Source organism: Phalacrocorax carbo, chromosome 7 (assembly GCF_963921805.1).
Source record: "Phalacrocorax carbo chromosome 7, bPhaCar2.1, whole genome shotgun sequence".
Classification (NCBI taxonomy): domain Eukaryota; kingdom Metazoa; phylum Chordata; class Aves; order Suliformes; family Phalacrocoracidae; genus Phalacrocorax; species Phalacrocorax carbo.
The window spans coordinates 14,096,663-14,110,178 of NC_087519.1; the positions used below are offsets into that span (position 1 = coordinate 14,096,663).

A 13,516-nucleotide genomic window follows, 5' to 3' on the forward strand; every position below is an offset into this window, starting at 1 on the left:
GCAAGCACTAGGTGTGACTAGCCACCTGGCCGGGTGAGTTCCTACAGAGAGCATACCCGTAACTTAGTTTTTCTTTTGCTGCTGGCCTTTGCCCACTAGCTGTCCTCTTCCAGGCTGCTCTAAGGCCTCAGGGCACTGATGGAACCTGCATGTGCAGCTGTGACCAAATCATTGAATCATTAAGGTTGGAAAAGACCTCTAGGATCATTAAGTCCAACTGTCATCCCAACACCACCATGTCTCCTAAACCATGCCCTGAAGTGCCAAGTCTACATGCCTTTTGAACAATTCCAGGGATGGTGACTCCACCACCTCTCTGGGCAGCCTGTTCCAATGCCTGACCACTCTTTCAGTGAAGAAATTTTTCCTAATATCCAACCTAAACCTCCCCTGATGCAGCTTGAAGCTGGCTGTTCTTGTTCTATTGCTAGTAACTTAGGAGAAGAGACCAACACCCACCTCATTACAACCTCCTTTCAGGTTGTTGTGGAGAGCAGTAAGGTCTCCACTCAGCCTCCTCCAGGCTAAACAACCTCAGTTCCCTCAACCTCTCCTCATCAGACTTGTTCTCCAGACCCTTCACCAGCTTCATTGTCCTTCTCTGGACACACTCCAGGGCCTAGATGTCCTTCTTGTAGTGAGGAGCCCAAAACTGAAGCCAGTATTCAAGGTGAGGTCTCACCAGTACCCAGTACAGGGGCACAATCACTTCCTTGCTCCTGCTGGCTGCACTCTTCCTCATACAAGCCAGGATGCTGTTGGCCACCTGGGCACGCTGCTGGCTCATATTCAGCTGGGCCGGCTGTCAACCAGCACCCTCAGGTCCTTCTCCACCAGGCAGGTTTCCAGCCACTCTTCCCCAAGCCTGTAGAGTTGCATGGGGTTGTTGTGACCAAAGTGCAGGACCTGGCACCTGGCCTTGCTAAACCTCATACAATTGATCTCAACCCATCGAATCAGCCTGTCCAGATCCCTCTGCAGAGCCTTCCTACCCTCGAGCCGATCAACAGTCCCACCCAACTTGGTGTCATCTGCGACCTGACTGAGGGTGCACTTGATCCCCTTGTCCAGATCACTGATAAAGATATTAAACAAATCCCCCTTCACTCTTTTCTCATAACGCCGCTCTGCGTTAATAAACGGTTCCCGGTTCCTCTGAGCGGGGGGGGTCGCAGTACCGCCCGCCCGGCTGGCGCCGACACGCGTTCGTCACTGGTGGCAGCGGAGGTCGCCGTCATCGGTAACGGCCACGGGTCGCGGCCCCTTTAAGAGCAGGCTCTTCCTCCTCCCCTTTCGCGGGCTCAGCCGTCGGCGGCGCCGCGCGGCGGTCCGAGTTACGTCACAGAGCAGCGCCGGCGGTGTGGCCGTGGGCGCGCGGCCGTTGTGGCGGCGGCCGGGCCGGCTTCTCGCCATGGCCGACATGGAGGAGCTCTTCGGCAGCGACGCCGACTCGGAGGCTGAGCAGAAAGGTGCGGGGCGCGGGCGACCTGGGCCGGGCGGAGCGGAGCGGGGCGGGGCGGGGCGGGGGGGCGCCCCGCAGGCCGGGGGCTCGCGCGCCCCTCCGTGCGGCGCTGCCCCGCGCCGCCTTTGCACCCCCGCTTTTCTGAGCGAACAGGGAAGGAGCCGCGCTCGCGTGGCTGCCCCCGCCGCGGCGCCGGCCGGCCCTGGGCGCGCTCCGAAGGGCCGGCCCCGGGCTCGCAGCCGGGGCTGCGCGGAAACGCAGCCAGGGAAAACTCGCCATCGGGAACAAAAGCAAAGCGCGCTTCTGGGTTTGGTGACGTTTAATCGTGCGCTTGCTGTTTGGATTTGAGGTGGTGAAAAGAAGGCGCTTTTCCTGTTTGTCCCTTGTTATCTGAAAAAGTTTTAGCTGCCATCAGCGTCTAAAGAACAGCAATGAAACACCTCCCGATTTAAGTAATTTCTATGTTTTTAAAATGCTTGTCTTAATTTCTATAAATTATTTTTCAAGGCACGCGTTTCTTTTTTTCCCCCCCCCTGCTTGAAACTGCTTTCAACAACCTCAGCTTTCAAGAGTAGGTCCATTGTAACAGAGGTGTCAGGGTACAAAAGACAGCTAACTTGGATTAAAGACACGACGACAGTTTTAGATTTGTAGGATCTTGTAAGCCATATGTATGTATCTACTTACTTTAAGCCCTATTTCAAATTCTATTTTCTTTTGTACAATTGCTTATTCTTTTTACAACTTCAGAGTCTTAGACATTAGCTTGCGGTTTGTAACTTTATGTGGCATCCATAATTTTTTCATTGTGTCTTGCATTGGCTGTGCCTGTGTTAGACACTTTATTTTATTTTTCTAGGTAACTTTTTTCTTTGCTGTAAATTTTCTTTCTGGGTTTGGAGGCTTTCTTTTTTTTTTTAAAGCAATGCCTGTCACCTTACGTTGTTGTGGTATCCTTGTAGGGACAGCTCAACTCTTGAAAGGGTGATGTTTGTTTTGCAGATTCTGATTCTGGATCTGAATCTGATTCCGATCAGGAGAATGCTGGCTCTGGTAGTAACGTGTCTGGAAGCGACAGTGACCAGGATGATGACAGGGAGGCAATAAAACCTAGTAATAAGGAGTTATTTGGAGACGACAGTGAGGATGAAGGGGCATCTCATCACACAGGGAGTGACAACCACTCTGAAAGATCCTACAACCACTCTGAAGTTTCGGGACATTCTGAGCATGAAGATAATGATCAGTCAGACGTGGACCAGCACAGTGTTTCAGAAGCTGCTCATGACGATGAGGAGGATGACCGTGGACATGGGTCAGATGAAGGCAGTCATCATTCAGAGGGAGATGGTTCTGAAAAAGCGCATTCAGAGGATGAGAAGTGGGGCAAGGAGGACAAAAGCGATCAGTCGGATGACGAGGAGCGACGGCAGAACTCTGATGACGAGGAGAGGCAGCAGAACTCTGATGATGAGGAGAAAGTGCAGAACTCTGATGAAGATGAAAGGCCACAGATGTCTGATGATGATGATAGACTCCAGAACTCAGACGAGGAGAAAATGCAGAACTCCGATGATGAGGAGAGGCCGCAGGTCTCGGATGAGGAGAAGATGCAGAACTCAGATGATGATGAAAGGGCCCAGCATTCTGACGAGGAGAAGATGCAGAACTCTGACGATGACGAAAGGGCCCAGCACTCTGATGAGGAGGACCAAGAGCATAAATCTGGTAGGACTGAGTACAGTGGTAATGATGTGCTTCTGGTTTGATCTCTTTTTATTGTTTCATTTATATTGGCCTGAAAAGATTCAGCCTTCAATATAAAGGCATTAATCACGTAGCTTTCAACTAGAGTCATCTTTGTAATGTTTTTTTATGCAGCACTTTTAAATCAAAGGATATTTAAATATGTAGGAAAAAATTTTTAATTTGCTGAGAATAATTATGGTCCTTACCAGAGTCTGTGAGGGGCAGTGATAGCGAAGATGAAGTTCTGCGAATGAAGCGGAAGAAACCAATTGCATCAGATTCAGAAGCGGACAGTGATACAGAAGGACAGAAAGGTAAATGGTGATGTTGTTTTGGTGGTTTTTGGTTCATTTAATACTGATCTTAAGCATACCATTCATCTGCTACAGAACTTGATAAAATTCACAGCGCTTGCTGTACAGTGTATCTAGAGTGCCGTGGAAGTAACAAAACAGCACAGCAAGAATTGTGTGTGGGGAAGTACACGCTGTATTTCTGCTGATTATCTCTAGTTAGCTTTATCAGTTTTTTAGTGTCCTCCATGAGAGACAGAGCTTTTCTTTTGTGAATGTTGTTTCACACACTTTTACTGAAAGATGTTAAGAAATGGTTCCTCTACTCAGGGCAGCCCAGAAAAGCTATACTGGTGTTTGTGATGTTTAGCTGGCTGAGAAAGAGGTGATGATTCTTCTGAGAAGTAAAACCTCCAAAATGCATAAGTTGCTTTTCACATATATTTAAGTTGTTTACTTGAGAAAAGGATGATCTTGTACTCGTGATTCTTCTGTTGCCATTTTTCAGGTAGATTCCCTTATTTGGTAGAGCATTTCCAGGAGAATATACCTTGAATCCTTAGCTTAAAAATACAAAGAAAAACTGTTTTTCAGGATAAGAGAATAATGTGTGCTTCATAAACATTGCCAATTTTTAACCTTTTTAGGTAATCTTAACTGGTAATAAAAGTGAAGGCTATGTTAGTCTTCTTTTCTAAGTGTGCTTGCATGTAGCGGGGTGTGTGCACTTATATATGTATTTTTAAATAGTAATTTTTCTGCTCAAGAGCATGCAGATGTCATGGATCTGTTTGGAGGTGCAGATGATATTTCCTCAGGGAGTGATGGAGAAGACAAGCCACCAACTCCAGGACAGCCCATTGTGAGTAGACTTGACTTTTGAAAAGTTTAACATACCATTCCACTCTGAAAAGGTAAACACTGATTGAGTTTGATAATATTTTAGTGAAAAAAAGATTTAAGAGCGTTAAGTAAGCATTACGGATAATTTTGCCCTAGGTAAAAGAATTATTAAAGTTGTATACATAGCAATATCAGATGGATTCATTTATCTGACTTCCCCCTTTGCTGCTCCACTTTTTGTACTAAACAAATACACTGAATAGCTTTGATTTGTCATTAACATACAAAGTCATAGCTGTCTTTGGTACATTAGTACAGCTGTTTGGCAAATATTATCATTCTGGGTCTTGATGATAATACATAATTATTATTTTTTAACCTGGGAAAAGTTGTACCTCAGTTACTGTCCAGCACTTAGCTGAAAACTGTGTATCAGCTCCTTTGCTATTTCCTTACTGTCTTTGGTGTCTTGAGTTTGCAGTGGTATTTGAAATCACTTAGGTGGCATATGAAAATGATAAATTGAATTGCTTTCACTGAAAACGTGCAAGTTCTTTTGCCCAAAGCTTCCTGATCTCTCTCTGTGCGTATGGATGACCTTTCTTCAAGCAAAATATAAGTGCTTAATAGAGCAACAGTAGCCAGATAGACTTCTTTCACTTACGCTGCTATTCTCCTTCTTTTCATTAGGATGAGAACGGACTGAGTCAAGAACAGCAGGAAGAAGAGCCTATTCCAGAGACTAGAATAGAGGTAGAAATACCAAAAGTAAACACAGACTTGGGTAATGATTTGTATTTTGTGAAGCTGCCCAACTTCCTTAGTGTGGAGCCCAGGTAATTGTACATTAAATATGTGACTGATAAGGTTTTTCTAGTGTTTCCCTATATTGCTGTTGCTTTAGTAGCACAATTAAATATGTTGGCCATATTTAAAATGGTTGACATTAAGATCTGTGCTTTTGGTTGTGATCAGTCAATAGTACTATCTGTTGTTGTCTAAGCAAGTGCTGAGTAGTTTTCTTACGAGCTTGGGTTTCAGCTTGACTGAGTAACTTTTTGTCTTTAAAAACCAAACAGAAACATGATTTAACTGAAAGCACATGCTGTCAGTTGAATTTTAAACATAGGTTCAGGCTCTCAGAGATGTAAAAGTCAAATGCACAGGATCTTCATGCACTTCTGAGTGATTAAAAATATAATTTTGAATTTTAGAATACGCCCTTATTTATTTGTGTACGTTAAATGTACTATTTAGTTATGAAGAGGCTGGTTACTCATATTCCTATTTACTTAACCCAAGCTAAAGAAATTTTCTGTAATTCATAAAGAGAAACAAATTATTAGAGCTGTTGGTCATGTTAGGTATGGCCCTAAAGCCTGCCTTCAGCACTTCTAGTAAATTGCTGTTAAATCTCTCTCTTTGAGTGTTTTGTTAAGTAATTTTATTGCATTATTTAATAGGTGCCTTGTTAGCTGGTTGTGTAGCATTGTTTCTGTTATACATTAGTTAAATCATTCTTCCTGGCTTTCATGCTATAGTTTCAGGAGAGAACTGTTAAAAATCCTGTTAGTGGCTGTAATCAGTGAGAGAAGCCCTAAGGATTTTTTGGGGTCAGACAGGACTGAAAGTAGAATTGTACAATAGCAGAGTCTGTTTATCACTTCTTTCCCTTGCAGCAGCCACCTAGAAACTATTAGGAAGGAAGCTAGGGAATGGCCTTCCCCCACTCACTCTCACCCTGGCGGTCAGGTTTTAATGGAAGAGAGGAAAAACAATCTCATCTTCCTTTCCCTTTGGTTTGAGATTCAATTAAAAAAATGACAAAGGTGTGCTCTCAGAAAATCCCTAATTAACCACATTTATAAGATGATAATTTTTATTTTTTCTGTACAATATTGTACATATTTTGTTCCAGACTTAACCCTACGTCATAATCCTGATACTAAGGAAACAGTATTTTCTTACTTGTTTCTTTAGCTAGAGCCGTTTAGAGGGCCTGAATGTTAAAGTGGCTGTAATTGATGGTAGTGAAGACACTTGGGTAGGCCTCCCGTGCTGTAGAATCAATGAAGTAAATTACATTACTGCAGAAATGGCTGTCTCACAGCTGCAGTGCATACTGTTGTGTGCAGTGTATAAATTAAACGTTTCAAGCGCCCGTTATTTTGCACAGCTCTAGAATGATCTGGATTGATTTTTAGAAGAATAAAGTCTGTGTTATGTAATTTATTACAGACCTTTTGATCCTCAGTATTATGAAGATGAATTTGAAGATGAGGAGATGCTTGATGAAGAGGGTAGAACTAGGTTAAAACTCAAGGTATGATGTTAATGTTCCTTTTACACTTATCTAGCCACATTTCTTCAAATTCTATTTCTAAAAGTATTTTAGAATGGCATTTTAAGCTATGGTTCAGATTATGAATGTGTGGAGCAGTTTAGCACTGAGGAAAGTTGATCTATTTTAGTAACAAATTTAAAAAAAGCTTGACAGCTGCATTTCACCTATAAAAGCAATACCTTTCACATTTGTTTCTTTGCATCATGCAGCAAATTATCTAGCATTTCTAACTGTAATTTTCAATCTATATAGAGAATATTTTACCACAGTATGCCTTACTATGAGCTAGAAAAAGTGGTTTGGGTTTTTTCCTCACAGGTAGAAAACACAATACGATGGCGGATGCGACGAGATGAGGAAGGGAATGAGATCAGAGAAAGTAATGCACGGATAGTCAAATGGTCGGATGGAAGGTTAGTTTGGACTTTTTGCTATTGAAGGAATAAAATTGTTCATACAGTGAAATGCCATCACATGCAAAATTGGAAAGTCAACAGGCTTTGATGTCAGTTCTGCACAGCAGAAATTATTTTAGTCTCAGTGCTTTGAAAAATTTTATGCTCTGCTTAGTTTGGATTGAGATAAAATTGTTGGCTATATATAAAAAAGAGACATGAAGGCTTTCTCCATTTATAAATGAGGCAAAAAATAGTCTGTAGTGGCTTTATCAAGTAACTGATATATGAATTTCTTTTAAGCATGTCTCTGCACTTGGGCAATGAGGTCTTTGACGTGTACAAGGCACCACTGCAGGGAGATCACAACCATTTGTTTATCAGACAAGGCACAGGTCTACAAGGACAGGCTGTTTTCAAGACAAAGTTAACCTTCAGGTAAACAGGCTATTCTATATCAAATGTTGATACTACTTTTGCAATTAAGTGTTTTAACTAGTATATAAAAACTAGATACCAGTTTTTAAATCTTTGGAGCTTAACTGTTTAATAAGAATGTGCTATTTTCCAAAGTCAGTATTTTGACAAGATTTTTCCTAAATTAGGTGTCCCATTTTGAAAGGTTAATATGCAACTCACTGCAATATGTAGGCTACATGTATTTTTAATAGGTATTTTAATTTGCGTTTTCAAGTGCAAGTCCCTGTCTGAATCAGAATGAATATTAATATTCCCTGAAATGAGCCTTCCTTCTGATGTACAATTGCTATCAAGATGATGATTATTTCTTGGGATATTGATGTGAAATGTGAGGATGATTATTTAGGCTGGTAATGGACTGCAGATGGTTTGCTGAGAGAGGAATTGATGTCTCCAGTAGCTGTTATAATGCACATAAATAAATTTAAAAAAAAAAAGTATGATGCTTTTACTTTTGTGTAGGTGAATCTTTGAAATCTTAAGTATGCTGGCCTTACTGTTGTCCTTTAAAAATGGATATGTTCCTGTAAGACGTATTTAACCCATAGTAATTTTTTAACAGGCCACACTCTACAGATAGTGCCACTCACAGGAAGATGACTCTGTCTCTGGCAGATAGGTGTTCAAAGACCCAGAAAATTCGCATTTTGCCAATGGCAGGGCGCGATCCAGAGTCTCAGCGCACAGAAATGATTAAGGTATTGTGGCATGTGACTCTCTCATCTGCTGATTTTAATCTAAGAATCACAACTGTAATATGGCTGAACATTTCTGAACGTTCTATGGCTTTATGAAAGCCAGAGTGTATTTTGGAGTTATAGACAATAGTTGTTAGCCATGGGCGCAGTTTGCTTAACCTTACAGATCACAAAAAAATCAGAGTATATACAATCTTTACACTGCTGTGAAATTATTTAAAAAGCTACAGTAGAACACATGGTGTTGTTCGGTATTTTTTTTCTTCGTTTGTCATATATTGCTTCTCTCTTTGGATAGAAAGAAGAGGAGAGATTAAGAGCTTCCATTCGTAGAGAATCTCAGCAGCGAAGAATGCGGGAGAAGCAGCATCAGCGTGGTCTGAGTGCAAATTATTTAGAACCTGATCGCTATGATGAAGAGGATGAGGGAGATGATGCAATCAGTCTAGCAGCTATCAAAAACAGATACAAAGGTGGCATCAGAGGTAATAACAAACCTTACCAGCACATACGTAGGGCCTGTGTGATTCAGGTGGATTAATTTCACAGGAGAGTCCTGGTGAGATTGTATTTTCCAGTTCATTTGATACATGAGGAGATATGAATTGAGTTTGTATAAGTTTATTTTGTTTACTCTGGGGTTAGATTCTGCCAGCTTTTTGTGGGACTAAATGTAAGAGAATTATTTTTAATACTTTTCTTCCTTACCAATTTCAAGTAAACATAAATATTTGTCTTTCCATTTTTCTCTGTAGAGGAACGTGCTAGAATCTACTCTTCTGACAGTGATGAGGGCTCAGATGAAGATAAAACACAAAGACTGCTCAAGGCAAAGAAACTTACTAGTGATGAGGTAAGAAAAAGATTTTTTTCTTAAGCTACTTGTTTTTGGCTGGGACCATTTCCTGCACTAAATCTAGTTTTTAAAGCTGAGACTTTTGTGGTTTCATTTATGCTCTGATGAATGTGTTATTTGACTTGGCGTGCTTTCCGTGGTAATTAATCACCAATTTCTTACACACTGCATTAGTTCATAGACCTGAGTTATTCCCAAAGGAGGTCACTATTGTTATTGCTGATTTAAAGATGGAAAAATTTATGCAGAGTTATGTAAAATTACTTCACTAAAATTATGCAAGGAGTAAGAAGACTTAATATCAGAATCCTAGTGTAGTGTTGTCTCCTAAGCTACTTGGTCCTCTCCTCTTTACTATGGAAATAGCAGAAGCACTTTCACATAATATTTCTGCTCTTTTTAAATAGAAGAGTGAAAAAACTGTGTTAAAACCAGTTGAATTCCATTGCTAAATAGACATTATTCATCACCCAAGAGACATCCTAAACATTAGGCCATGATCAAGTTAACTGTTAGCTATGGCAATAGTGCTGTTTCCTCTTCTAAAATTGTGTTTTATTGGTTTGTAATTTATCACTGCTGGGTATGAGCAAATGAATCTCTGTGTATATCACATCTTCAGGTTTAGTTCATTTCAACTAACATTACTGCTTCTGTTACAGCACTGCAGTGTAACACTTTCCAAAATTGATAGATACCATTTCTGAGATTAAAACTTAACTATTTTCAGCCAGTGATAGAAGTGGAACCAGGAAGTACATGGACTCTGTCCTATATCTGCTATACCTGTGTAATCTATTTTCCTGACCCTTGCTCCTCGTAAAATGCTTCTGTGGCAAAGAACCATGGGACATTTACTGTGTACCTTGGGAAGCTGAAAGAAGAGGGAATTTTGGAATTCATGGCAAAGGACAATTGATGCTGGCTTCCTGGCTTCCCACTGTCCTGTTGAAGGGGGAATTGGGTTGGGTCAGGTGTATGGCCTACTTAGTTTTAGTAGCCCATTAGTTTGCTTTCTTTTAGACACCACCAGTTCTGTATTACTGTACTTGTGCTGTTGATCATGACAGTGCAGCTGTGAGTTGCAGCTGTGCTTGCATTTCTCTTAAGCCAAGCATGGCTTAGGAGTGGTAGTTTGGACACATCTGAACTCTGCTGATAGGCACCTTCGCTTATGTGGCAGAATAATAAATACAAGCTAACTTAGCTTAATAGGTTCTTATTACTCCCTTGTAGGCTATAAGAGATATTTTTACACTGTCATGCTAGTTTGATTGATCTTCATGTCAAATTATATTTTATTTAAATGTTCATGTGTAGAATATCATGCAGAAGTTAAAAAAAGGAGGTTTGAGTGTGTCAGTGTAAGCTTATGGAATTTTTTTAATGCTTTATATCATCATTTCCTTTAAGAGATTATCTTAAATGTTTACATTATTTTAACTATTAGCCTAGGATTTCTTTCAGTTGATTTCCTACGGTCATATCTAGTGTGCTGCTCTGATAGCTGCTGAAGTGGCTAGAACCTTATCCTTGGATTTGAGAGGCTTCCATAATAAAACATTCTTTTCTTCTTAAAAGAGTAGTTTTGCAGCATAGCTTGTTATGTATCCTTCTAGTGAATGAATGCATGTCAGACTTCTGTAATCACAGCTGCTGAAATTCCAAGGTTGTGTTTAAATGACCGATATATGACAGTTTTTAGTACAATACATACCTCTGTAATGTAAGAAATCTTCATTTTTGAAGGAGTAAGTTTGCTTGCACTTGCATTTCTATACTGTGCTTCCTGTAACTTTCTTGGGAGGCATATCTTATTTCCCAGCCTGTTGGATGTTTGCTAGTCTGAATGCATGTTCTTGCTGCTGTGACGCTAATCCTCTTTACTGTCAGCTGAGTATTTGCATTAATAGGCATTGTAAAAAAAATTAGTTTTTCTTTTAAAGACAAAGATTCTGGTTTTCTATGACACACTGAGGAAAAGTTAATATTTCAGAAAGTATGACAGTAATCCTGGAGACAGCCATAGTGAGGCATATATGCAAAACTGTAATTTTGTGAGCTCTGTTAGTGTTTGTTAGTAGAAATAGAATTGTTTGTTTATAAGATAAATAAACTGTTAGTTTATGATACAGCAATGCCAGGACTTTGTATTTCCAGTCTCTTGGAAGAAAAGGTCTAGGCAACAGTGTTTCTCTGCTGCTTTTGAGGAACAATAGCCTCCATTTTAAAATTACATGAATTCAAGGTAATATTCCCATCAGGGCCACGGAGGGGTGCTACAGTATTAAAAAACCCTCCAGTGATGCCTAACTACTTATTTTCAGTCATTGTGTAGGAAGTATGGTATTTGCAATATGTATCCACATACGTGAAACACAGACTTCCTTGTACACACACTTGCTTTTATGTGCTCTCAGTCAACAACACAGCACAAATCTTTGTCCTGATGATAGTTTGTTACCATTCCTGAAAACGTCAGTCTATTACTGATACACTTTATCACCACATGGCAAGTAGTTTTACTGTTACTGTAGTTAACGGGGATAGTCTGCTAAACAGAAAGATGACTCATTTAACAATAGACTAGCTAGACAACAAGAGAATGCTTGTTCTGAGCAAGAAGCTGTCACTGAAATTCCCACCCCTACTAATTTCTGTTTTCCATGCTTAAAATTCCTTCCTGAGAGTCTCACTGTACTAACTTGATATGTTAATATAGCATAAAATGCGTTGAATAAAAAATCGTTCATTAGAGTTCTGAAACTCAATCTTTGCTGCTTATTAAAAGCCAAGCAATATGAGTTGCTTTAAAAAGAAACCAATAAAAAAAAAAAAACAAAACCAACCAACAAATGGAAAAAGGGGTGAGGTTACTTTAGACCTGAGGGTATTTTTAAAGATACTCTTTTTTTTAAACAACAATTGTTACCACTTGTTCTTCATGTCAAAATTGTTGAGTTTTGCAATAACAACTAGTGATTTTTAGTTTGATTAAACCTTTCATAGCATTCTGATTTAAAATATTGTTTGGAAGGATGATTTAATCTGAACTGGTGTAAATGCACATGGCATAAAAATCAACCTGTTGACTCTATATTTAGGTGCTAAAAATTTGGCATCCAGCCTGTAAAAGTCATTATGGTATTGCTTGCAAACAGGTAATCAACTCAGTGATTTGAGTTCCTTTGACCAGCTCTTTGAAGCCTCCTGTTTCTTGGACTGTGAACTGTTGTGTTGATTTGCAGTACTAGTGGTTTCTCATCAGTCTTTTGCCTTTATGCCAGAGAGCAGTTTAATATTTTTTTTTTTTTAATTTAGCAAACAAACAAAATGCTTACCCACTTACTGAATTTCTTCTTTGCTTCAGTAGCTCTAACTTAGGGTGTACAAGAGTCAATAGTCTGAAAACTTAGCAAGGCTACACAGGCTGCCTGAAGAGAAAGATTCTGCACGTCAAAAAACTCACTACAATTTCTAGGTATTACCCATGCTCTTAAGACTTGCTGAGAATAATACTGTACGTGCCATAAATCCAGATTATGATGTAAATTACTTTCATGCCACAGTTCAATTTGAAGCAGATATGGTTGCATGTCTGTTGAGGTAAATGGAGCTGCAGCTGTGTTATGGACCTTCTTGGATCGGGGTTTGAGACTGGTAGCAAAGTTGACTGAAGTCCTGCATCACAGTAGCATGAAGTGGAAAAACTGGAATTAGCAATTTTGCTTTTCTTATAAAAAATACTTTGAGGTCTTTTTGTTGTTCTTCTGAGTTTATTTTAGCTCAAAGTATGTTGAGTTTTAAAAATTTTTGTCCTCCTTTGCCTTTAGGAAGGTGAACCTTCTGGAAAGAGAAAAGCAGAGGATGAAGACAAAGCAAGTAAGAAGCATAAGAAATATGTGATCAGCGATGAAGAGGAAGAAGATGACGATTGATATTAAGGAAGCACAAAAGTTGATTTTCTTTTTTTTAAAATATATATATTTATATATATATATTGTACAGTTCTCTTACAGCAAAGATGTAAGTAACCATAATGGGGTTATTTTGATAAAGGAAAATTCCATTGAGTTCTATGTTTCTGGTGTGAATAAAGTTTTTTGACTTCCTTTCATTTTTTTAAGATTTTCTCTTATTGCAGCAGCTGTTGCACTAGGGATCATCACAGTGGCATTTTTTTATCTTGCACAGCACATTTCAGTTTTGAGAATTGTAGTACCTGGTTATCCAAATGAATTAATTGGTGATTTTTACTGAATTCTTTAGGAGAAACCGGTCTAATCATTATAGAATGCTTAAATGATTAGTTTGCCTGAGAAGGATATGGCAACGTAGCTTACTGTTTGTATGGAGGGGTTGGAAGTACTTATGAGTGGTACAGTACAATTCTGTT

At 39.8% G+C, this 13,516-nt stretch overlaps 1 protein-coding gene across 2 annotated transcripts; it reads left to right on the top strand.

The window, feature by feature from the left end:
• Nucleotides 1–1,319: 1,319 nt before the first annotated feature.
• On the top strand, nt 1,320–13,237 carry LEO1 (LEO1 homolog, Paf1/RNA polymerase II complex component). Of its 2 annotated transcripts, none has more exons than XM_064456410.1 (12): nt 1,320–1,469; nt 2,465–3,190; nt 3,421–3,525; nt 4,272–4,366; nt 5,038–5,183; nt 6,586–6,670; nt 7,010–7,104; nt 7,390–7,524; nt 8,129–8,264; nt 8,563–8,749; nt 9,020–9,117; nt 12,954–13,237. In XM_064456410.1, the coding sequence occupies exons 1-12, from the start codon at nt 1,412–1,414 to the stop codon at nt 13,056–13,058; spliced, it is 1,971 nt and encodes a 656-aa protein (XP_064312480.1). In that variant the 5' UTR covers nt 1,320–1,411; the 3' UTR covers nt 13,059–13,237. The 2 variants fall into 2 exon arrangements, with proteins under 2 accessions (XP_064312480.1, XP_064312481.1); XM_064456411.1 differs by having other exon boundaries at nt 12,958–13,237.
• The last annotated feature ends 279 nt before the right edge of the window (nt 13,238–13,516 follow it).